Source organism: Salvelinus namaycush, chromosome 34 (assembly GCF_016432855.1).
Source record: "Salvelinus namaycush isolate Seneca chromosome 34, SaNama_1.0, whole genome shotgun sequence".
In the NCBI taxonomy this organism is placed as follows: Eukaryota; Metazoa; Chordata; class Actinopteri; order Salmoniformes; family Salmonidae; genus Salvelinus; species Salvelinus namaycush.
The window spans coordinates 30,025,796-30,053,010 of record NC_052340.1 but is presented as its reverse complement, the minus strand read 5'-3'; the positions used below and the strand labels follow the sequence as shown (position 1 = coordinate 30,053,010).

Below are 27,215 nucleotides of genomic sequence, written 5' to 3'. Positions count from 1 at the left end.
CAATTGTACGCTCCCTCAAAACTTGAGACATCTGTGGCATTGTGTTGTGTTGACAAAACTGCACATTTTAGAGTGGCCTTGTTATTGTCCCCAGCACAAGGTGCACATGTGTAATAATCATGTTTAATTAGCTTCTTGAAATGCCACACCTGTCAGGTGGATGGATTATCTTGGCAAAGGAGAAATACTCACTAACAGGGAGGTAAACAAATTTGTGCACAACATTTGAGAGAAATAAGCTTTTTGCGCGTATGGAACATTTCTGGGATCTTTTATTTCAGCTCATGAAACCAACACTTTACATGTTGCGTTTATATTTTTGTTCCCCACGCGCACGGACACACACACAGTACCAGTCAAAAGTTGACACACCTACTCATTCAAGGGTTTTTCTTTATTTTTTACATTGTAGAATAATAGTGATGACATTAAAACTATGAAATAACACATATGGAATCATGTAGTAACAAAAAAAAAAGAATTAAACAAATATAAATATATTTTAGATTCCTCAAAATACCCTTTGCCTGGATGACAGCTTTGCATTCTCTCAAACAGCTTCATAAGGTAGTCACCTGGAACGCTTTTCCAAAAGTCTTGAAGAAGTTCCTACATATGCTGAGCACTTGTTGGATGCTTTTCCTTCACTCTGCAGTCCATCTCATCCCAAACCATCTCAATTGGGTTGAGGTAGGGTGATTGCTGAGGCCAGGTCATCTGATGCAGCAATTCGACCATGAAGGCCTGATTCACACAGTCTCCTCAGAACAGTTGATGTTGAGATGTGTCTGTTACTTGAATTCTGTGAGGCATCGATTTGGGTTGCAATCTGAGGTGCAGTTAACTCTCATGAATTTATCCTCTGCAGCAGAGGTAACTCTGGGGCTTCCTTTCCTGTAGCGGTCCTCATGAGAGGAGGGTAGCTCCTGGGGCGGCAGGGTAGCCTAGTGGTTAGAGCGTTGGGCTAGTAACCGAAAGGTTGCAAGTTCAAATCCCCGAGCTGACAAGGTACAAATCTGTCGTTCTGCCCCTGAACAAGGCAGTTAACCCACTGTTCCTAGGCCGTCATTGAAAAATAAGAGTTTGTTCTTAACTGACTTGCCTAGTTAAATAAAAAGGTTAAATGTAAGTCGCTCTGGATAAGAGCGTCTGCTAAATGACTTAAAATGTAAATGTAAAATGTAAATGAGAGCCACTTTGATCATAGTGCTTGGTTTTTGTGACTGCACTTGAAGAAACGTTCAGTTCTTGAAATTTTACGCATTGACTGACCTTCGTGTTTTAAAGTAATGATGGACTGTCATTTGTCTTTGCTTAATTGAGCTGTACTTGTCGTAATATGGAATTGGTATTTTACAAAATAGGGCTATCTTCTGTATACCACCCCTACCTTGTCACAACAAAACTGATTGGCTGAAACGCATTGAGGAAAGAAATTCCACAAATTAACTTTTAACAAGGCACACAAAGATGTCATCAAGGCAAAGGGTGGCTACTTTGAAGAATCTCAAATATTAAATATATTTTGATTTGTTTAACACTTTTTTGGTTACTACATGATTCCATATGTGTTATTTCATAGTGTTGATGTCTTCACTATTATTCGACAATGTAGAAAATTGTAAAAAATAAAGAAAAACCCTTGAATGAGAAGTTGTGTCCAAACTCTTGACTGGTACCGTACGTACGTCTATGACTTGGGTGACCAGAGTCTTTGACAATTTTGTGGGCCTTCCTCTGACACCGCCTAGTATATACAGTACCAGTCAAAGGATTTTTCTTTATTTTGACTACTTTCTACATTGTTAAATACTAGTGAAGACATCAAAACAATGAAATAACACATATGGAATCATGTAGTAACCAAAAAAGTGTTCAAAATATATTTTATATTTGAGATTCAATAAAAGTAGCCACCCTTTGCCTTGATGACAGCTTTGCACACTATTGGCATTCTCTCAACCAGCTTCATGAGGTAGTCACCTGGAATACATTTCAATTAACAGGTGTGCCTTGTTAAAAGTTAATTTGTGGAATTTATTTCCTCAATGCGTTCAGCGTTTGAGCCAATCGGTTGTGTTGTGACAAGGTAGGGGTGGTATACAGATGATAGCCCTATTTGGTAAAAGACCAAGTCCATATTATGGCAAGAACAGCTAGATTAAGCAAAGAGAAACGACAGTCCATCATTACTTTAAGACATGAAGGTCAGTCAATGAGTAACATTTCAAGAACTTCAAAAGTTTCTTCAAGAGCAGTTGCAAAAACCATCAAGCGCTATGATGAAACTGGCTCCCATGAGGACCGCTACAGGAAAGGAAAACCCAGAGTTACCTCTGCTGCAGAGGATAAGTTCATTAGAGTTATCAGCCTCTGAAATTGCAGCCCAAATAAATGCTTCAGAGTTCAAGTAACAGACACAGCTCAACATCAACTGTTCAGAGAAGACTGGGTGACTGTCAGGCCTTCATGGTTGAATTGCTGCAAAATAAACACTACTAAAGGACATAAATAATAAGAAGAGACTTGCTTGGGCCAAGAAACACGAGCAATGGACATTAAACAGGTGGACATTTCTCCTTTGGTCTGATGAGTCCAAATTGGAGATTTTTGGTTCCAACCGCTGCATCTTTGTGAGACGCGGTGTGGGTGAACGGATGATCTCTGCATGTGTATTTCCCACCATAAAGCATGATGAGGAGGTGTTATGGTGTGGGGGTGCTTTGCTGGTGACACTGTCTGTGATTTATTTAGAATTAAAGGCACACTTAACCAGCATGGCTACCACATCATTCTGCAGCGATACGCCATCCCATCTGGTTTGCACTTAGTGGGACTATCCTTTGTTTTTCAACAGGACAATGACCCAGCACACCTCCAGGCTGTGTAAGGGCTATTTCACCAAGACGGAGAGTGATGGAGTGCCATCAGATGACCTGGCCTCCACAATCCCCCGACCTCAACCCAATTGAGATGGTTTGGGATGAGTCAGACCGCAGAGTGAAGAAAAAGTAACCAAGTGCTCAGCATATGTGGAAACTCCTTCAAGACTGTTGGAAAAGCATTCCTCATGAAGCTGGTTGAATGCCAAGAGTGTGCAAAGCTGTCAAGGCAAATGGCGGCTATTTGAAGAATGTCAAATATTAAACATATTTTGATTTGTATAACACTTTTTTGGTTACTACATGATTCCATATGTGCTATTTCATAGTTTAGATGGCTTCACTATTATTCTACAATGTAGAAAATAGTCAAAATAAATAAAAACCCTTGAATGAGTAGGTGTTCTAAAACTTTTGACCGGTAGTGTATGCTACTAGTTTTGTTCACAAACCTGGCGGTGTCTAAAACGCAAACACGTCTCACATATGTTTCCAAAACTGTATCGCGTGTAACTTAACAGTAAGAAATAATTTATAAAAAACAAAAAAGGTATAATTTCTACACACTTTCATAGGGTTAGGGTTCCCACGGCCATATTTCCATGTTACAGTGCTTGTTTATGGAAGACAGATGGAAGACAAAAGCGAGCACCTGTGCTAATTAGCTATCTAGCATGCTCCGAACACCTGTGTGTAATGGAAGGCCACCAGAAACGTGTGAAAAATACTGTCGGCTGCAACTGTGGTAAAGCAGGTTAAAACAGTGTAGGTAAGGTACATGTATATTTTGCATTTGTGAAATTATTTTGATGTGATATGAAAGTAGAGGCCTTTATGTTCTCAAACGTTTAAACAGGGCGTCAGGATTGTAGTTTACATGGAACTAGCTGTCCTCCATACCATCAGCTGAGATCCCAAGACTGGGAACGGCTTTAAGCCACCTTGGGCCTCATTGGGTTCTTGAGAGCAATCCCTACCCAAACATCAACCCTAATTTCAATCCCTACCCAAACATCAACCCTAATTTCAATCCCTATCCAAACATCAACCCTAATTTCAATCCCTATCCAAACATCAACCCTAATTTCAATCCCTACCCAAACATCAACCCTAATTTCAATCCCTACCCAAACATCAACCCTAATTTCAATCCCTACCCAAACATCAACCCTAATTTCAATCCCTACCCAAACATCAACCCTAATTTCAATCCCTACCCAAACATCAACCCTAATTTCAATCCCTACCCAAACATCAACCCTAATTTCAATCCCTACCCAAACATCAACCCTAATTTCAATCCCTACCCAAACATCAACCCTAATTTCAATCCCTACCCAAACATCAACCCTAATTTCAATCCCTACCCAAACATCAACCCTAATTTAAATCCCTACCCAAACATCAACCCTAATTTCAATCCCTATCCAAACATCAACCCTAATTTCAATCCCTACCCAAACATCAACCCTAATTTCAATCCCTACCCAAACATCAACCCTAATTTCAATCCCTACCCAAACATCAACCCTAATTTCAATCCCTACCCAAACATCAACCCTAATTTCAATCCCTACCCAAACATCAACCCTAATTTCAATCCCTACCCAAACATCAACCCTAATTTAAATCCCTACCCAAACATCAACCCTAATTTCAATCCCTATCCAAACATCAACCCTAATTTCAATCCCTACCCAAACATCAACCCTAATTTCAATCCCTACCCAAACATCAACCCTAATTTCAATCCCTACCCAAACATCAACCCTAATTTCAATCCCTACCCAAACATCAACCCTAATTTCAATCCCTATCCAAACATCAACCCTAATTTCAATCCCTATCCAAACATCAACCCTAATTTCAATCCCTATCCAAACATCAACCCTAATTTCAATCCCTACCCAAACATCAACCCTAATTTCAATCCCTATCCAAACATCAACCCTAATTTCAATCCCTATCCAAACATCAACCCTAATTTCAATCCCTATCCAAACATCAACCCTAATTTCAATCCCTACCCAAACATCAACCCTAATTTCAATCCCTACCCAAACATCAACCCTAATTTCAATCCCTACCCAAACATCAACCCTAATTTCAATCCCTACCCAAACATCAACCCTAATTTCAATCCCTATCCAAACATCAACCCTAATTTCAATCCCTACCCAAACATCAACCCTAATTTCAATCCCTACCCAAACATCAACCCTAATTTCAATCCCTATCCAAACATCAACCCTAATTTCAATCCCTACCCAAACATCAACCCTAATTTCAATCCCTATCCAAACATCAACCCTAATTTCAATCCCTACCCAAACATCAACCCTAATTTCAATCCCTACCCAAACATCAACCCTAATTTCAATCCCTATCCAAACATCAACCCTAATTTCAATCCCTACCCAAACATCAACCCTAATTTCAATCCCTACCCAAACATCAACCCTAATTTCAAGCCCTACCCAAACATCAACCCTAATTTCAATCCCTATCCAAACTCCACTTCCTTTAAGCCTAGGTGGTTTCCTGTTTTATGTGGCTACACAGTGTCTGGCTGTGGTCCCTGGTGCAGAGATAATAGATGCCCATAGAGATTCCAGCTTTGATGAGGCTATTCATACACAGTGACTAATTATTCCCCTGATAACCAGTAAATACACTGTAGCATAGACAGACAGCACTGAAACATCCTGAGAGAAAAGGGTGAAAGAGGGAGAGAAAGTGTTGTAGGGTCTCACCTCTCTGATGGTCATGTCATCATCCACATCGAAGTCATCCTGAGAGGAGAGGGACAGGAAACAGATCAACACACTTACACTGCAAACGCACACCAAAAAGACTTGTGTGCACACCTGCACACAAACACTACAGACAAGCACAACGTCAAAATGACAGTAAATAACTTGAAACACAAACCCAAGGACACACAGTACACTCATACTACAAATAAAACACTTGTCCATGTCATGGCCACACTGCAGTCAAACTGAACACAGTTACAAAATGAAGAGGTGGATGGACAGATGTGACAAGAGACACTAAATGAATAACTACACATATGACCATGGTGGGGGGGTTGAAAACGTGCTTGAAGCAGATAATAATGGGTTGCATTCATACAGCGCTTTTCACAAGGTCTCAAAGTACAGATGGGATGATTGACACTAATGGATTTGACCATGGAGTGATGATGGCTACAGTTTGGATATGAGCCGGGGGGCCTGAAAACCTGAGAGAGTTCTACAGTGCTGAGTGGTACTTAAGTGTGTGTGTCAATGTCAAAAGGCGTGTGTATAGCCCCATTCAGACGGGATACGTTTTACTGGGGAAGGTGGGACGCACACTCAGTCTCCCGCAGCTCTAGGGTTTAGGGAATAGTGTCATTTGGGATGAGCCCTCAGTCTCCTGCAGCTCTGGGATGCAGTCTGAGTGAGTGTTTGGTGCAAGCTGACACCAACCTGATTCAAACCTGCTTGGGTTTCCAGTTAATGAGCGAGCGGCACGTCGAGGCAGAGGAGACACTTAGAACCCTGCAGACATGTCTTAAACGCAGTCCATGACAATCACAACAGCTCAAAGGGAACTGAAGGCTTTTTTCTGGTTAAACGAGCACAAATCACCACATCCGTAATTTTTGTTACTTGGCAGGAAGGTTATTATCCCAGCCCTAAAAACCTACAGTTTTTTGGCAAATGGCCAGGACCTCTGATAATACTTATCCTGTGCGGATCGTCATCCCTGTATTTTGAGGGAAATTACAGAGTTTAAATCAGGTGCTGCACCCAGTTTGGGTAAAAACATGGAAACAAATTGATGCTTAAAACAAAGTGCTGTGCACGTAGCGTACAGATGAATGATCCGTTTTGTCACATCAACTTTCCTAGAGCCATCTTTTAAAAAGATGAAGTGGACAAGATTGTGCCATTTAATTGGTAAATTGCCAAATCCGCCAGGAAATTAAATGTCTGCATAGGGTACAGTAAATTATATGTATTATTTGAACTGAAGGCCATTAGTCCAATATTAGAATATCCCTAAACATTTGAAATATCTTCACACCTAGAAGAGCCTCCAGGCTTCCGTCAAAACTGTCAGCTTTGAATGAGGGAAAAAAATTATTACAGGGGCAGTTTGGCCAAACTAATCCCGTCCGAATTGTCCACTGGAAAAACGGACTAGCTGAGGTAATAATTACATAACCGATGTAGCACAACTCATTCCACAGGGTGCCGAGTGTCTGCAGGTTTTCTCCACCCTTGTACTTGATGAATTAAGGTCAGTAATTAGTAAGGAACTCCCTTCACCTGGTTGTCTAGGTCTTAACTGAAAGGAAAAACCAAACACCCGCAAACACTCTGCCCTCCGTGGAATGAGTTTGACATCCCTGTTCTTTAGTAATACTAGTCCCGTGCGAATAGGGCTTATGTGTGGGTTTAGAGTAATACACGTGTGTATTTTCTGGAAGAGTGTGTTTTCTTTATGAGGGTGAGAATAACAGTGTGTGTATGTTCTTGCGCTTATCCATCTCTGTCTACATCTACACCTGACCCCTCTACCAGCCTCAGGCCCCGGGGGTGATGGGAGCCCTGAGCTCATTTATCCACCCGCCTGTAGTGGCTGATCTCCCTGTAACCCTGGCAACGATTGCCGTGGGGCCCGGCCGGTCAAGGTGCTCTCCTTACTGTAGAATTATGCAACCAGAAGTCAGAGTTGACAACACCATCTCCACTCACCACTGATACTGGGCTGACAGTCCTCTAGCACTGCATTTTCCAGTCCTGTTTCCACCTGTTTTGACCTGCTATTTACTAGAGTCTCATGAGGTCAATGGGTAATTTTCTGGCACACATTTAGCAGAATTAAACACATTGGTTACTACCATGTAAGTTAAAAACAAATAAAGTGCTACTGACAAAACCTGTACACCTCTCCAAAACCAGGTGAAAGAGGTGTGTGTCTATCTAATCAAATCACATTTTATTTGTCACATGCACCGAATACAACAGGTGTAGGTAGACCTTACTGTGAAATGCTTACTTACAAGCCCTTAACCAACAACGCAGTTCAAGAAATAGAGTTAAGAAAATATTTGCTAAATAAAAAATGTAATCAAAAAGTAACAAGAAAATTACATAACAATAATGAGGCTATATACAGGGGGTACCGGTACCGAGTCAATGTGGAGGCTGTATACAGGGGGTACCGGTACCGAGTCAATGTGGAGGCTATATACAGGGGTACCGGTACCGAGTCAATATGGAGGCTATATACAGGGGTACCGGTACCGAGTCAATGTGGAGGCTGTATACAGGGGGTACCGGTACCGAGTCAATGTGGAGGCTGTATACAGGGGGTACCGGTACCGAGTCAATGTGGAGGCTGTATACAGGGGTACCGGTACAGAGTCAATGTGGAGGCTATATACAGGGGGTACCGGTACCGAGTCAATGTGGAGGCTATATACAGGGGTACCGGTACAGAGTCAATGTGGAGGCTGTATACAGGGGGTACCGGTACAGAGTCAATGTGGAGGCTGTATACAGGGGGTACCGGTACCGAGTCAATGTGGAGGCTGTATACAGGGGGTACCGGTACAGAGTCAATGTGGAGGCTATATACAGGGGGTACCGGTACCGAGTCAATGTGGAGGCTATATACAGGGGGTACCGGTACAGAGTCAATGTGGAGGCTATATACAGGGGGTACCGGTACCGAGTCAATGTGGAGGCTGTATACAGGGGGTACCGGTACCGAGTCAATGTGGAGGCTATATACAGGGGGTACCAGTACCGAGTCAATGTGGAGGCTATATACAGGGGGTACCGGTACCGAGTCAATGTGGAGGCTGTATACAGGGGTACCGGTACCGAGTCAATGTGGAGGCTATATACAGGGGGTACCGGTACCGAGTCAATGTGGAGGCTATATACAGGGGGTACCAGTACCGAGTTAATGTGGAGGCTATATACAGGGGGTACCGGTACCGAGTCAATGTGGAGGCTGTATACAGGGGGTACCGGTACCGAGTCAATGTGGAGGCTATATACAGGGGGTACCAGTACCGAGTCAATGTGGAGGCTATATACAGGGGGTACCGGTACCGAGTCAATGTGGAGGCTATATACAGGGGGTACCAGTACCGAGTCAATGTGGAGGCTATATACAGGGGGTACCGGTACCGAGTCAATGTGGAGGCTATATACAGGGGGTACCGGTACCGAGTCAATGTGGAGGCTATATACAGGGGGTACCGGTACCGAGTCAATGTGGAGGCTATATACAGGGGGTACCGGTACCGAGTCAATGTGGAGGCTATATACAGGGGGTACCGGTACCGAGTCAATGTGGAGGCTATATACAGGGGGTACCGGTACCGAGTCAATGTGGAGGCTATATACAGGGGGTACCGGTACCGAGTCAATGTGGAGGCTATATACAGGGGGTACCAGTACCGAGTTAATGTGGAGGCTATATACAGGGGGTACCAGTACCGAGTCAATGTGGAGGCTATATACAGGGGTACCGGTACAGAGTCAATGTGGAGGCTATATACAGGGGGTACTGGTACCGAGTCAATGTGGAGGCTATATACAGGGGGTACCGGTACAGAGTCAATGTGGAGGCTGTATACAGGGGGTACCGGTACCGAGTCAATGTGGAGGCTATATACAGGGGTACCGGTACCGAGTCAATGTGGAGGCTGTATACAGGGGGTACCGGTACCGAGTCAATGTGGAGGCTATATACAGGGGGTACCGGTACCGAGTCAATGTGGAGGCTATATACAGGGGGTACCGGTACAGAGTCAATGTGGAGGCTGTATACAGGGGGTACCGGTACCGAGTCAATGTGGAGGCTGTATACAGGGGGTACCGGTACAGAGTCAATGTGGAGGCTATATACAGGGGTTACCGGTACCGAGTCAATGTGGAGGCTATATACAGGGGGTACCGGTACAGAGTCAATGTGGAGGCTATATACAGGGGGTACCGGTACCGAGTCAATGTGGAGGCTGTATACAGGGGGTACCGGTACCGAGTCAATGTGGAGGCTATATACAGGGGGTACCAGTACCGAGTCAATGTGGAGGCTATATACAGGGGGTACCGGTACCGAGTCAATGTGGAGGCTGTATACAGGGGTACCGGTACCGAGTCAATGTGGAGGCTATATACAGGGGGTACCGGTACCGAGTCAATGTGGAGGCTATATACAGGGGGTACCAGTACCGAGTTAATGTGGAGGCTATATACAGGGGGTACCGGTACCGAGTCAATGTGGAGGCTATATACAGGGGGTACCGGTACCGAGTCAATGTGGAGGCTATATACAGGGGGTACCAGTACCGAGTCAATGTGGAGGCTATATACAGGGGGTACCAGTACCGAGTCAATGTGGAGGCTATATACAGGGGGTACCAGTACCGAGTCAATGTGGAGGCTATATACAGGGGGTACCGGTACCGAGTCAATGTGGAGGCTATATACAGGGGGTACCGGTACCGAGTCAATGTGGAGGCTATATACAGGGGGTACCGGTACCGAGTCAATGTGGAGGCTATATACAGGGGGTACCGGTACCGAGTCAATGTGGAGGCTATATACAGGGGGTACCAGTACCGAGTCAATGTGGAGGCTATATACAGGGGGTACCGGTACCGAGTCAATGTGGAGGCTATATACAGGGGGTACCGGTACCGAGTCAATGTGGAGGCTATATACAGGGGGTACCAGTACCGAGTCAATGTGGAGGCTATATACAGGGGGTACCGGTACCGAGTCAATGTGGAGGCTATATACAGGGGGTACCAGTACCGAGTCAATGTGGAGGCTATATACAGGGGGTACCGGTACCGAGTCAATGTGGAGGCTATATATAGGGGGTACCAGTACCGAGTCAATGTGGAGGCTATATACAGGGGGTACCGGTACCGAGTTAATGTGGAGGCTATATACAGGGGGTACCGGTACCAAGTCAATGTGGAGGCTGTATACAGGGGGTACCGGTACCGAGTCAATGTGCGGGGATACAGGTTAGTCCAGGTCATTTGTAAAGGGACTATTCATAGATAATAAACAGTGAGTAGCAGCAGTGTACATTTTTTAAATAATCCAGGGGTCAATGTAAATAGTCCAGCTGGCCATTTGAATAATTGTTCAGCAGTCTTATGGCTTGGTGGTAGAAGCTGTTAAGGAGCCTTTTGATTGTAGACTTTGCGCTCCGGTACCACTTGCCGTGCGGTGTGTGTAGAAAGAACAGTATAATACAGAGATGTAGTTGTTTATTTTAGAACAGTTAACACCTGCAGTGTGTTTTGGGGAGAGAGACAGAGCAGGTGAGACTGTGCATGTAAAGTATGTTGTATGAAGATTATCTAGTCTATTAGGTGAGCAAATATGCAGGGGCCCTTGTGGATATGTGGAGACGCAAGAGTGGGTGTATGAATGTGAGTGTACCAAGGAGAGTGTGTGTGTATGGAAGAATGAGTGTGTGTCTGAGTGAGATACAGACAGCGCGCGTGCCTGTGTGTGCGTGTACAGCCCTCCACAGTGAGTGACTGGGTAAGAGGCAGTGTGCTGACAGAGTGTGAAGCTGTATTGCTTGCTGTGCAGCTTCCACAGAGAGCAGCATCCCTCCTCTCCTCGCTCCATCCACCCTTTCCCCCAAGCGATCAATCTCTCCCTCTATCCTGTACATCCTATAGTCAATAAGCCAATCAGAGCCTGAGGTCCGGGTCAGCAGGGAATATGTTGACATAACCACAACTACCCAATCACACATACCTCCAAGATACACAGTGCACAAAACATTAGGAACAGCTTCCTAATATTGAGTTGCACCCCTTTTGCCCTCAGAACAGCCTCACTGACTATACACGGTGTCAAAAGCATTCCACAGGGATGCTGGCCCATGTTGACTCCAACACTTCCCACAGTTGTATTAAGTTGGCTGGATGTCCTTTGGGTGGTGGACCATTCTTGGTACATATGGGAAACTGTTGAGCGTTGATGGATTCTGTTCAAATGTAACATGTGAGTATTAATGGAGTTCAGGCCATGAAACTGTGTGGATGCTCATTTAGAAAGGCTGGCCTAATCAGATAAGAGGACATTTCCTATGATCAGAGAGCAGGGTCAGGCCCTGGACAATGAAGATGGACAGGGTGTGATTCTGACATCTAGCTAAACAAAGAGTGAACCATTCTATGCTGCTGCTACTACTCTCTGTTTATTATCTATGCATAGTCACTTTAATAACTCTACCTACATGTACATATTACTTCAATTACCTCGACTAACCGGTACCCCACACATTGACTCTGTACCGGTACCCCCTGTATATAGCCTCGCTATTGTTATTTTACTGCTGCTCTTTAATTATTTGTTACTTTTATTTTGGGGGGGTATTTTTCTTAACTGCATTGTTGGTTAGGGGCTTGTAAGTAAGCATTTGACTGTAAGGTTGTATTCGGCGCATGTGCCAAATAACATTTCATTTGATTTGATTTGACTCCACAGGGGAGATATGGGAAACTCATTGGGGTCATAAAATGTATAGCTGGGGAGGTGACACCTACGAGATGGTGGTGACTAAAAGGAGGGAAGAGTATAAGATGTGTTGTGAACTTTCTAAATGTATGCACTCAGCTGATGGCATCCTTGGTATTAAACACTTGAAACTTCGAGCTTTTGGTCTCAATTCCTTATTGCAAAGAGGCAACAATAGCATTTTTCTATTTAACAGCGTGAAAACCCAGCAGTGTTGCAGTTCTTGAAACACTCAAACTGGTGCGCCTGGCACCTACTACCATAGCCTGTTCAAAGGCACAAATCTTTTGTCTTGCCCATTCACCCTCAATGACACACATACACAATCCATGTCTCAATTGTCTCAAGGCTTAAAAATCCTTCTTGAACCGGTCTCCTTCCCTTCATCTACACTGTTTGAAGTGGATTTAACAGGTGACATCTCCCTCTCTTCCTTCCTCTATCTATTGGTTGATCTTTCTGCATCTGTGTGTCTGCCTCTTAATCTAATCTAAATCCTCTGCTCCTTCGCTCAGTGTCTTGACCCATAGTGTTGGTCCACTGCAATCCACACATCAAACTACTCAACAGGCTTCAATTCAGGGCCAGCCAAGAATGTAACAGGCACACTCGCTGATAACGCTATTCCACGTGTGATTCTAAAGGCACCCGCTCAGTGACGTATTGTCTGGTCTGCTCTCGTCAAGAGGAGGGGAGAAATAATGAGAAAACACTGATCTCTGAAAGGCCAGCATCATTTCTCTGGGATGGAATACTCATGTAATTTACCCTGCATCAATATTTCACACTGGAAACAGAGAGCGGTAGGAAGGAGGGGAGGGAGGGAAGGCAGGAAAGAAGGTAGACCGAAGGGAGAGGAAGGAGGAGGTGGGAAGAAGGGAGCAGGGAAGGGAGGAAAAGGAGAGGGAAAGAAAGAAGAATAGTGATGCAGAGCGGTAGAGAAAGAGGGGAAACTAGTGATTTGGAGAGAGGAAAAGGAGGTGGTGAACTACAGCTCAGGGGGAGAAAGAGAATAACTGGATTTATTTTAGATACGGGGGTGTAGTATAGACAGAAGTCTTGGGAAAATATTTTAATACATTTGTTTGTTCATAATTTATGTTTAGGGCCTCTGTGGACAAATGGATTCTGAGTACACACGCAGTACACACGCACTCCCTCTGGAATACTAATAACTAGAATCAACACTAAGAACACCCTAGCACAAAATACAAACATCAAAGATTTATAATGACTAATATGCCTCTATTTAACTTCAAATCAAATTGTATTTGTCACATGCGCCAAATAAAACAGGTGTAGCCCTTACAATGCTTACTTACAAGCCATTAACAAACAATGCAGTTCAAGAAATAGAGATAAGAAAATATTTATTAAATAAACTAAAGTGAAAAAAATATATAAAAAAATAAATCAAAACAGTAACACAAGAAAACTACATAACAATAACGAGGCTATATACAAGGCGTACTGGTACCGAGTCAATGTGCGGGGGCACAGGTTAGTCGAAGTAATTTGTAAAGTGACTATGCATAGATAATAAACAGTGAATAGCAGCAGTGAAAAGGGGGGGAGGGGTCAATGTAAATAGTTTGGGTGGCTTTTGATTAATTGTTCAGCAGTCTTATGGCTTGGGGGTAGAAGCTGTTAAGGAGCCAGGCCCGCTTGTTGTGTGTTAGCAGAGAGAACAGTCTAGGACTTGGGTGACTGGAGTCTGACAATTGTTTTATATACCACCTAGTATTTAAAGGTCCTGGATGTCAGGAAGCTTGGCCCCAGTGATGTACTGGGCCATACGCACTACCCTCTGTAGCTCCTTACGATCAGATGCCCGATGATGCAACCAGTCAGGATGCTCTCGATGGTGCAGCTGTAGAACTTTGAGGATCTGGGGAACCATGCCAAATCTTTTCAGTCTCCTGAGGGAGAAAAGGTGCTGTTGTGCCCTCTTCACAACTGTCTTGGTGTTTTTGGACCATGATAGTTCGTTGGTGATGTGGACACCAAGGAACTTGAAACTCTCGATCCACTCCATTTCAGCCCCGTCGATGTTAAAATGGGGGCCTGTTCGGCCCTCCTTTTCTTATAGTACACGATCAGCTCCTTTGTCTTGCTCACGTTTAGGGAGAGGTTCTTGTCCTGGCACCACACTTCCAGGTCTCTGATCTCCTCCCTATAGGCTGTTTCGTCGTTGTCGGAGATCAGGCCTACCACTGTTGTGTCGTCAGCAAACTTAATGATGGCGTTGGAGTCGTGCTTGACCATGCAGTTGTGTGTGAACAGGGAGTACAGGAATGGACAAAGCACGCACCCCGGCCCCAGTGTTTAGGATCAGCGTGGCAGATGTGTTGTTGCCTACCCTCACCACCTGGGGGCGGCCTGTCAGGAAGTCCAGGATCCAGTTGCAGAGGGAAGTGTTCAGTCCCAGGGTCCTTAGCTTCGTTAAGAGCTTTGTGGGCACTATGGTGTTGAATGCTGCACTGTAGTCAATGAACAGCATTCTCACATAGGTGTTCCTTTTGTCCAGGTGGGAAATGACAGTGTGGTTTGCGATTGAGACATCTGTGTATCTGTTGGGGTGGTATGCGAATTGGAGTGGGTCTAGAGTTTCCGGCATGATGGTGTTGACGTGAGCCATGAACAGCCTTTCAAAGCATGAGTGTTACAGGGCGGTAATCATTTAGGCAGGTTACTTTTGCTTTCTTGGGCACAGGGACTATGGTGGTCTGTTTGTCGGTATTACAGACTCGGTCAGGGAGAGGTTGAAAATGTCAGTGAAGACACTTGACAGTTGATCCGCGCATGCATTGAGTACACATCCTGGTAATCCGTCTGGCCCCGCAGCTTTGTGACTGTTGACCTGTTTAAAGGTCTTGCTCACATTGGCTATGGAGAGCGTGATCACACAGTTGTCCAGAACAGCTGGTGCTCTCATGAATGCTTCAGTGTTGCTGGCCTCGAAGCAAACATAAAAAGGCATGTAGCCCGTCTAGAAGGCTTGCGTCACTGGCCAGCTCGCGGCTGTGTTTCCCTTTGTAGTCCGTAAAAATTTTCAAACCCTGCCACAGCCGACAAGTGTCAGAGCCGGTGTAGTAGGATTCAATCTTAGTCCTGTATTGACGCATTGCCTATTTGATGGTTCGTCTGAGGGCATAGCGGGATTTCTTATAATTGTCCGGATTAGTGTCATGCTAACTCTAGCCTTTAGCTCGGGGCGGATGTTGTCTGTAATCCATGGGTTCTGGTTGGGAAATGTACATACGGTCACAGTGGGGATGATGTCATCGATGCACTTATTGATGAAGCCGGTGACTGAAGTGGTGTATTCCTCAAAGCCATTGGATTAATCTGGAACATATTCCAGTCTGTGCCAACAAAACAGTCCTGTTGCATAGCATCCGCGTCATCTGACTACTTCCGTATTGAGCGAGTCACTGGTACTTCCTGCTTTAGTTTTTGATTGTAAGCAGGAATCAGTAGGATAGAATTATGGTCAGATTTGCCAAGTGGAGGGCGAGGGAGAGCTTTGTATGCATCTGTGTGTGTGGAGTAAATGTGGTCTAGAGCACCCCCCCCTGGTTGCACCTGTGACATGCTGGTAGAAATTAGGTAAAATGGATGTAAGTTTGCCTGCATTAAAGTCCCCGGCCACTAGAAGCACCGCTTCTGGATGAGCATTTTCTTGTTTGCTTATGGCCTTATACAGCTCGTTGAGTGCGGTCTTAGTGCCAGCATCGGTTTGTGGTAGTAAATAGACGGCTACAAATAATATAGATGAGAACACTTGGTAGACAGTGTGGACTTCTTTAATATTAGACATCGCACACCAGCAGGTATTGACAAATAGACACTCCCCCACCCCCTGTCTTACCAGACGTAGGTGATCTGTCCTGCCGATGAACGGAGAAGCCAGCCAGCTCTATATTATTTGTGTTGTCGTTCAGCCACGTCTCGGTGAAACATAAGATATTACAGTTTTTAATGTCCCGTTGGTAGGATAATCTTAATTGCCCAGTTTGTTTTCCAATGACTGCACGTTGGTCAAGAATATGGAGGGAAGTGGTGGTTTACCTACTTGTTGGTGAATTCTTACACCCCCTTTCCCTCAATCTTTTCAAACTGATGACGGGGATTTGGACCTTGTCTTGACAAAGCAGTATAACCTTTGAGTTGGACTCAAAATTCTTCCTCCAGTTCGAGGTCAGTAATCGCTGTTCTGATGTCCAGAAGCTCTTTTCGGTCATAAGAGACGGTAGCAGCAAAATTATGTGCAAAAAATTCAAAAAAACAAACAGGACAATTGTTTAGGAGCCCGTAAAACGGCAGCCATCCCTTCCAGCGCCATTATATTGCAGCTCACCAAAACATTCAGGGCATGAATACTGTACTATTAGGTTTAGGCACATCAGGAATTACTAATATTACACACAGTCTAGAACAGATCTCTATCAAACGTAACTTTTTTCTATCGTAAAAATACTCTACTTTTCTAAATGTGTGTGTGTGTGTGTGTAATGTAGACAACAAAATAACTAAGCTGGGTGGTGGTTTCTAGTGAATGATACCCACGTGATCAAGAGGACAGCATTTAAAAGGTTCAAGGTTAAATTGAGATTTTATGACATATGGATGAGTCATACATGTAGCCTATGGATATGAGATAAAACCAATGTTTAATGACATAACCTTGAACTATTTCATTTCCAGATTGCTGTTCCCTTGACTATTTATGAATAAAACAATTACCATTTTATATTTTGTTGGGGTGTACATGCTGAATTTTATCATGGTGTTGTATTCATCATTGTTAACTCAGAATTGGGCAGTTGTTTCATTGAAGGACATGCATCACAGTTAGAAAGTAGCAGCGTTTGTAATTCGACAGTATCATGGTATCCTTAGTGGTTGTAAGTGTAATTGCTTTGTCATTGAACAGGAGGACAATAACTGCCTGTCTTACCAACAGGATACATCTCTGATTTCTGCTGTCCTCCATAAACATGTCATATAAGAATATACGCCATTTAGGGGACGCTTTTATCCAAAGTTACCTACAGTAATGTGTGCATACATTTTACGTATGGGTGTCCCCAGGAATCAAACACACAACCCTGGCGGTGCAAGCATCATGCTGTACCAACTGAGCCACAAGGGACCACACACATGTCACAAATTACCACCTCGCTCCGCTCCCTTCCCTTCCCAATCCAAACCTCACCCCCTTTCCTCTATCCCTAGTATATCTCTTGTCCTCATGACAAATGGTATGAACAACTACAGCAGATGAAAACGTGGGAGGGGTTTGGTTCTGTGGAGGGGCGGACTGATGCGCTACAGGCCAAACCCACGAACCAGTAGAAGGTCACTGATTGGATGCCTCTAATGAAATGGCTGATGATGGACAGCGTGGCAGCATGCTTTGACAGCGTGGCCACATCCCTTAAGTTGACCGCAACTTAACCACACCAACCTGACTGAGGAAAGACCACATTTGGACCATAGACATGGATTGTAGTCTTTTTGGGTTTAGGGTGTCATAGCTAGAGAGGTGTTCGAATTCTCATGACTTTGCATTCTGACAATGAGGTCAGAGTTGAACCTACCTAACAGCCAATAAGAAGAGGACTAGGGGTCAGAGGTCAGTAATGGTTCACAGACAGGGAGGAGGGCGTTCAACACATTTAGCTCGATGGTACAGATCACAGTCCATCGGCATGGATTAGCCCTGCAGCGGATGACGAATGGTTGATTGGATGGCTGACCAGTTGCTGGGCAGTTTCCTGGGGCATTCCCAGCGTTCTTACCACAACGGATATCCTGACGCGCTTGGGTGGCCTCCTTAACTCCGGAGACGCAGAGCTCGATGGTGTGCCCTTTATGTTGATGTTGACATTGTTGTTCTTCCAGCAGCCAAAGACAAGAACAACATTAACACAACGCCTCTGCAACGCTGGGCAAACGCTCACCCCACCACTCTAAGAAACAGACACTCAAGTCTCCCAACCCAAGTGGTGGTGTGGGGGCATGAGTTGATGGTGTCACTCAGAGAAAGTGGAGAGCAGGACTGGGCAGGAAGGGGTTATGTGTAGGAGAGAGTTGGGAGATTCTGAGCTTGGAGGAGAGAATCGGAAGAGTGTGTAGGAAGTAAGGGTGTGTGTATTAAAACAGGTGTCTCACCTCCAGGCCTTCTGTCTCAGGGTTGACACAGAAGAGATTCTTTAAGGTGTTGCCAGAGTCGTCCTGTGGACCTGAGAAAGGGAGAGAGAGAGACTATTGAAGTAGCTCTAAGTAAATAAAAAATAACTTAGTTGTTTAATCATTCTTTAAAGTCTAAGCTGTTTTATGGAAGGGATGGATCATTAAGCCATTTGATTTAGAATTTTAGGTAGAAAAATAAATACAATTATTTGATAAAATATTGAATTTAGACATTACTACAAAAGCTCAGAGAAACGCACTGAATAACACATTCATAAATGGCAAAAAAAAACGGTCAAAAAATAAATCATAAGAAACAAGGTTTTGAAGGGTTTTTCCTAAATCTAGGAGATATAAGAACGCTCAGGAATTATTAGTATTATTTCTTTTAAACACATATTTAACCCCTTTTTTGGGTAGGCACAACACTACCTTCATCCTTCCATAAAAAAATGTAAACTGGTGCCGGTTACCTTCAGACAAGTCTTGTGACACTTGTCGTAAAGCAAAACGGAGCACACCATCCTTTCCACAGTGGGGTCACATTAGTTTGTATCCAAAACAGCTACAAACAGAAGTTGGCACATCTGTACCGACTTCAGACGAGTACCCTGACACTTGGGGGGGGGGGGGGGGGGTCATAGAGCAGATACCATATTGTGTTCGTGAGAGTCTCCCCTTTCAATATAGTGGTCATAATAGTTTGTAGGTCAAACCGTTCGGAAGCTACAGACGTTTTCGTGAGAAGACAGATTTTCGGGATGTCTCATGGTGTGACAAACACTGCTCTGTCACCTTTCACCGCAGATGCGGGATATTGGCGGATGCAGTGGATTGAGACGCAACCAATATCTCTAGCTTAAACTGACAGATTTTAAAATGGGGATTTTTTAATTATGTTACTTGTTACCAGTGCATCAATCGACTCTAGGGGGTTAAGGTCTGACCGAGGGTGTGCGTGTTTGTTCTTACTTGTGGGCATGTGTATATCAGGAGGGCGGTCCACCACAGAGGGTCTCTTCAGGGCCGGCTTCAGTGGCTTCATGGAGGGGGTAGGGGTGGAACTGAAGGAAGACTCCTCTGTGGAGATCTACACACACACACTCGCGTTACTATACACTCTGAATACATATAATCAAAAGTACAGTATATCCTGTACCTACACTACCATTCAAAAGTTTGGGGTCACTTAGAAATGTCCATGTTTATGAAAGAAAAGCAAATGTTTTTGTCCATTAAAATAACATCAAATTGCTCAGAAATACAGTATAGACATTGTTAATGTTGTAAATGACTATCGTAGCTGGAAACGGCAGATTTTTTATGGAATATCTACATAGGCGTACAGAGGCCCATTATCAGCAATCATCACTCCTGTGTTCCAATGGCACGTTGTGTTAGCTAATCCAAGTTTATCATTTTAAAAGGCTTATTGATCATTAGAAAAGCATTTTGCAATTATGTTAGCACATCTGAAAACTGTTGTCCTGATTAAAGAAGCAATAAAACTGGCCTTCTTTAGACTAGTTGAGTATCTGGAGCATCAGCATTTGTGGTTTCGATTACAGGCTCAAAATGGCCAGAAACAAAGACCTTTCTTCTGAAACCTCGTCAGTCTATTCTTGTTCTGAGAAATTAAGGCTATTCCATGCGAGAAATTGCCAAGAAACTGAAGATCTCGTACAACGCTGTGTACTACTCCCTTCAGAGAACAGCGCAAACTGGCTCTAACCAGAATAGAAAGAGGAGTGGGTGGCCCCGGTGCACAACTGAGCAAGAGGACAAGTACATTAGAGTGTCTAGTTTGAGAAACAGATGCCTCACAAGTCCTCAACTGGCAGCTTCATTAAATAGTACCCGCAAAACACCAGTCTCAACGTCAACAGTGAAGAGGCGACTCCGGGATGCTGGTCTGCTAGGCAGAGTTCCCCTGCCCAGTGTCTGTGATATTTTGCCCATCTTAATCTTTTATTTTTATTGGCCAGTCGGAGATATGGCTTTTTCTTTGCAACTCTACCTAGAAGGCCAGCATCCCAGAGTCGCCTCTTCACTGTTGACGTTGAGATAAATCATTTTCATTGTGTGAGGTTATTCTTATCCAAACTTGGGAGGTGAATTGATGTTGTGCAGGGTTGTAATGTCTTCTGATTTTTGTTATTTCCTGTTTTACAGCTTCGATGCTCTGGTGCGTGGTATCGCCAAGGAGCATTTGGACTGTCGGGACCAGGTTTCAGCTGCTGCGCATCCTTCCTCCCATAGATGGTCTGCCTGTAAAAGCACCACTTGGACTGGACACAGCTAGACAAACTATCTTTTTGACAAGATCAGGGAGTTTTGCGACAAAGAGGCTATGGACATCACACGTCCTGCACCAAAGTCAAGGGCAGGACAGAAACAGGCTCTCCGAATATAGATTCCCTTGTTCATGTGTGGTTTGGACGGACCAGTCATCAGCACTATCTGCAGTGCTTCTATTCACATGACTCTCTCCTAACACACACGCCATACGTTGCTGCTACTATTATTTTTCTACCCTGCTGCTCAGCCACTACCCCTGATTGCATGCAAATAACTATCTTGTCTATCACTGATATCGTTATTGTTCTTGTACATACTGTATATGTTATTTATATTGACACCATCTATTTCTGATATTGCTACAATGCAAGTAACCATTTGGCTGTACCGTTTACACCTTCTGTAGAGATCATCTACTTAGCAAAATATTGATACAGTTGAATTCAGAAGTTTACATACACTTAGGTTGGAGTCATTAAAACCCGTTTTTAAACCATTCCACAAATTTCTATTTAACAAACTATAGTTTTGGCAAGTCGGTAGGACATCCACTTTGTGCATAAGTAATTTTTCCAACAATTGTTTACAGACAGATTATTTGACTTATCATTCACTGTATCACAATTCCAGTGGGTCAGAAGTTTAGCTACACTAAGTTAACTGTGCCTTTAAACAGCTTGGAAAATTCCAGAAAATGATGTCATGACTTTAGAAGCTTCTGATAAATGATGTCAATTAGCCTGAGTCAATTGGAGGTGTAACTGTAGATGTCCTTCAAGGCCTACCTTCAAACTCAGTGTCTCTTTGCTTGACATCATGGGAAAATCTCAAAAAATCAGCCAAGACCTCAGAAAAAAAATTGTACAGATGAACCAGACTTGTGGAGGTCTACAAACAATAGTACGCAAGTATTTTATTTATTTATTTATTTTACCTTTATTTAACTAGGCAAGTCAGTTAAGAACAAATTCTTATTTTCAATGACGGCCTAGGAACAGTGGGTTAACTGCCTGTTGTCGTGTCTTTGGCTATGCCGGATTAATTGCTATGACATGCTATTCTATAAAATAATTTATCCGTAATTAATATCACCTGATTGAACTAATCATGTAAATGTAATTAACTAGAGAGGAGGGACACCACGAAATAATATTTATAGAGCTGTTATCTTCCGAATAAACTCTTAAAGATTTATTAATATTTTACATCAGTCAACATTAATCGTCATCTTATTCAGTCTCATCTGAAAGTTGTAAATCCTTGGTTATCTTCACGAACCCTGGCTAACAAGTTGAATCAGCAATACAAAATTGGGTTTAATTATTTATTTACTAAATACCTAACTAATCACACAGAATCACACATACACAATTAAATCATAACTTGATTACAAATTGCCGTCATAAAGGAAAACGTCCCTAGCGGGCAGAACAGATATGACAGCTTGTTACACAAAGGAAAGGGGGCTGGGTTTTAGTGAAAGAGCGGGAGACTGGAACAGAGGCGAAGCTGTGCTATCGTAAATACAGTATCTTATGCATTCTAAATTACCGCCCATTTGGAAAAGGAAAATGCAATAAATATTTACTCTGAGCTGCGCTTCAGTAGGTTGGTGGTAGGTGGAAGACCGTGTTGCCAAACCGAGTCCTCTGTCCTTTGAAGAATGTCTCTGGTGGTCACTGGATACGTTGTAGTAACGTCGTTGTGTAGTAGACGGGATACTTTGACTGTCCTTCCTAACCTGCGTTTGTAGCAGCTGTTGCTAACTCAACGGCTAGGAGGTATCACTTCTGTAGTGAATACGAGTTCAAAGTTCATACCATTTGAAACCAAAGCTCATGCTGATGTTGGCTTAGTTCTGTAGTTATTACCTGAACCATTCTGACATGGGATCGTCACCCTCATATCCTCGGAACAGAAGGTTAAATCTTCGTCAATGGCTTATATAGTGAAGGGAGAGGGGTGTGTCTGAAAAGTTTATAACCCATGTCTCTTCACAGGGGCGGGCCACTGGTTGAGCAGAGGCCCAAACTTATGAAAACCCAAATCTCTCATTTGGAAGCTAAAATTACATTTCATCTCTTCACAAATAATTTCATATTCAAACATTTGAATTAAACAACAATTCCATGTGAATCCGATACCTCTGATGTTTAGACTTTCCACAGTAGAGTTTATGTCATTCTATCATTGATGAGAATGTGTCAGAGGGCAACCGAACTGACATAATATACCTTAAGTACCACCGCATATGTTCAGTTGGTCGGATTACCAGAATATAGTTCATTTCCCCCCAACTTCTGATGTTCCCAGAATCTCTATGTTAACCACAGGGGCTTTCTAATGTCACATCAGTAGAGTAGGGAGAGGAATGGGGGAGGGGGGAAAGAGGTATTTATGACTGTCATAAACCTACCCCCAGGCCAACGTCATGACACTGTTCAGGGGCAGAACGACAGATTTGTACCTTGTCAGCTCGGGGATTTGAACTTGCAACCTTTCGGTTACTAGTCCAACGCTCTAACCACTAGGCTACCCTGACGCCCCAGGTATAAACACCATGGGACCACGCAGCCGTCATAACGCTCAGGAAGGAGACACGTTAGAGATGAACGTACTTTGACTCGAAAAGTGCAAATCAATCCCAGAACAACAGCAAAGGACCTTGTGAAGATGCGGGAGGAAACCGGTACAAAAGTATCTATATTCACAGTAAATCAAGTCCTATATCGACATAACCTGAAAGACCGCTCAGCAAGGAAGAAGCCACTGCTCCAAAACCGCCATAAAAAAGCCAGACTACGGTTTGCAACTGCACATGGGGACAAAGATCGTACTTTTTGGAGAAATGTCCTCTGGTCTGATGAAACAAAAATAGAACTGTTTGGCCATAATTACCAATGACCAACATTGTTTAATTTAAAGTTAAACAATGTTTGGAGGAAAAAGGGGGAGGCTTGCAAGCCGAAGAACACCATCCCAACCGTGAAGCACATGGGTGGCAGAATCATGTTGTGGGGGTGCTCTGCTGCAGGAGGGATTTGTGCACTTCACAAAATAGATGGCACCATGAGGGAAAATTATGTGGATATATTGAAGCAACATCTCAAGACATCAGTCAAGAAGTTAAAGGGGTCTTCCAAATGGACAATGACCCCAAGCATACTTCCAAAGTAGTGGCAAAATGGCTTAAGGACATCAAGTCAAGGTATTGGAGTGGCCATCACAAAGCCCTGACCTCAATCCCATAGAAAATTTGTGGGCAGAACTGAAAAAGCATGTGCGAGCAAGGAGGCCTACAAACCTGACTCAGTTACACCAGCTCTGTCAGGAGGAATGGGCCAAAATTCACCCAATTTATTTATTTATTTTGTGGGAAGCTTGTGGAAGGCTACCCGAAACGTTTGACCCAAGTTAAACAATTTAAAGGTAATGCTACCAAATACTAATTGAGTGTATGTAAACTTCTGACCCATTGGGAATGTGATGAAAGAAATAAAAGCATTCTCTCTACTATTATTCTGACATTTCACATTCTTAAAATAATGTGGTGATCCTAACTGACCTAAGACAGGGAGTTTTACTAGGATTAAATGTCAAGAATTTTTTCAAACTGAGTTTAAATGTATTTGGCTAAGGTGTATGTAAACTTCCGACTTCAACTGTATTTAATGAATATTGATATGTGTGGTCGTAACATGATTTTGTGACATACCACAACAATATCGTGACTGTATCAAGTGTCCACCACATAAATATATGGCGCATGCATCTGTTTATGTACTGCACATGTGCACCTCACTCAGGTTTCAACTCAGGTTTTTGTCTACTTTTACTTCACTACATAGGTAAAGAATATAATGTACTTTTTACTCAATACATTTTCATTGACACCCAAAAGTTCTTGTTACATTTTGACAGGAAAATTGTCCAATTCACACACTTATCAAGAGAACATCCCCGGTCATCCCTACTGCCTCTGATCTGGCAGACTCACTGAACACAAATGCTTCGTTTGTAAATTATGTCTGAGTGTTGGAGTGTGCACCTGGCTATCGTCAATCAAAAATATAAAAAATAAAGAATTGTGCTGTCTGGTTTAATATAAGGAATTTGAAATGATTTATACTTTTACTCTATGACAATTTAGTACTTTTTCCACCACTGGCTGTGGGTTATAGCATTTATTTCACATAACCCATCAATTTAGACAAGTGCGTCTGGATAAGTGTCTAATGTTTATAAAAAAAATGATCTGGACACTATGTTTACCTGGAATTGTTCCTTTATTGTAGGCTACTACCACTTTTAGTCTTAATCTTTACAACACTATTCACTGTTTAGTAGTTTACAAGTTGATCAACTTTCAAAGCATAATTACTTTCCCATCGTAGTGTATGATATACCATTTTGTAGCTCTGAGTCTCTACTTTTATCCAATGTAAAAAATCAAATTTGAAATTCTTCTACATAAGACCGATTTGAGCTGGTCAGTCACAAATTTGGAAAAAGACAAAGGGTCTGAAAACTTTCTGAATGCACTGTACATGTCAGTACATACACACAACAAGTAGGTCACATGGGGGAGAGGCATTGTGCCGTGAGGTGTTGCTTTATTTGTTTTTTGAAACATTTGCTGTTCACTTGCACTATATGAGATAGAAGGGAGTTCCATGCAATCATGACTCTGTATAATACTGTACGTTTCCTTGAATTTGTTCTGGACCTGGGGACTGTGAAAAGACCCCTGGTGGCATGTCTGGTGTGGTAAATGTGCGTTTCAGTGCTGTGTGTAAGTTGACTATGCAAACAATTTGGAATTTCCAACACAATGTTTCTTATAAAAACAAGAATAAGTCAGTCTTTCCTCAACTCTTAGCCAGGAGAGACTGGCATGCATAGTATTGGTATTTTCCCTCTGATTACAATAAAGAGCACAACATGCCACTGTTTGGGCCAGATGCTACTTAACTAGGTCCTTCTTTGTAGCACTTGAGCATGTGACTGGACAATAATCAAGATAAGATCAAACTAGAGCCTGCAGGACTTGCTTTGTGGAGTGTGGTGTCAAAAAAGCAGAGCATCTCTTCATTGCGGACAGACCTCTATCCATCTTTACAACCACTGAATCAATATGTTTTGACCATGACAGTTTACAATCTATGGTAACAACAAGCAATTTAGTCTCCTCAACTTGCTCAACAACTACATCATTCATCACCAGTTTCAGCTGAGGTCTAGAACTTAGGGAATGATTTGTACCAAATACAATGCTCTTAGTTTTAGAGATGTTCAGCGCCAGTTTATTACTAACCACCCATTTCAAAACTGACTGCAACTCCTTGTTAAGGGTTTCAGTGACTTCATTAACTGTGGTTGTTGATGGGTATAGGGTGGAATCATCAGCATACATGGACACACAGGCTGTTTAATGCCAATGGCAGGTCATTGGTGAAAATAGAAAAGAGTAGCGGGCTTAGAGAACTTCCCTGCGGTATACCACACTTTACATGTTTGACAGAGAAGCTTCCACTAAAGAAAAACACTATATGTACACACACACACCCCTTCAAAATGAGTGGATTTGACTATTTCAGCCATACCCGTTGCTGACAGGTGTATAAAAATCAAGCACAACGCCATGCAATCTCCATAGACAAACATTGGCAGTAGAATGGCCTTATTGAAGAGCTCAGTGACTTTCAACGTGGCACCGTCATAGGATACTACAATTCCAACAAGTCAGTTAGTCAAATTTCTGCCCTGCTAGAGCTGCCTCGGTCAACTGTAAGTGCTGTTATTGTGAACGGGAAACTTTTAGGAACAACAACGGCTCAGCCGCGAAGTGGTAGGCCACACAAGCTCACAGAACGGGACCACCGAGTGCTGAAGTGCGTAGCGCGTAAAAATCGCCTGTCCTCAGTTGCAACACTCACTACCGAGTTCCAAACTGCCTTTGGAAGCAACTTCAGCACAAGAACTGTTAAATCGGGAGCTTCTTGAAATGGGTTACCATGGCCGAACAACCGCACACAAGCCTAAAATCACCATGCGCAATGCCAAGCGTCGGCTGGAGTGGTGTAACGTTTGCCACCATTGGTCTCAGTGGAAATGCAGTCTCTGGAGTGATGAATCACGTTTGGTGGATGTCAGGAATACGCTACCATCCCCAATGCATAATGCCAACTGTAAAGTTTGGTAGAGGATGAATAATGGTCTGGGGCATTTTTCATGGTTCGCCTAGGCCCCTTAGTTCCAGTAAGGGGAAAACTTA

At 43.3% G+C, this 27,215-nt stretch overlaps 1 protein-coding gene across 1 annotated transcript in view; it reads right to left on the bottom strand.

Annotated features, from left to right (window-relative positions):
• LOC120028476 (chloride channel protein 2-like) overlaps positions 1-27,215 on the bottom strand; it is a 119,013-nt gene that overhangs the window by 17,153 nt on the left and 74,645 nt on the right. Inside the window, exons 17-19 of the mRNA XM_038973681.1 lie at positions 19,616-19,733; positions 18,623-18,693; positions 5,636-5,674 (exon numbers count right to left, since the gene is read on the bottom strand). Of these exons, the coding sequence (XP_038829609.1) occupies positions 5,636-5,674; positions 18,623-18,693; positions 19,616-19,733 (228 nt within the window). The remainder of the gene's footprint in view (positions 1-5,635; positions 5,675-18,622; positions 18,694-19,615; positions 19,734-27,215) is intronic.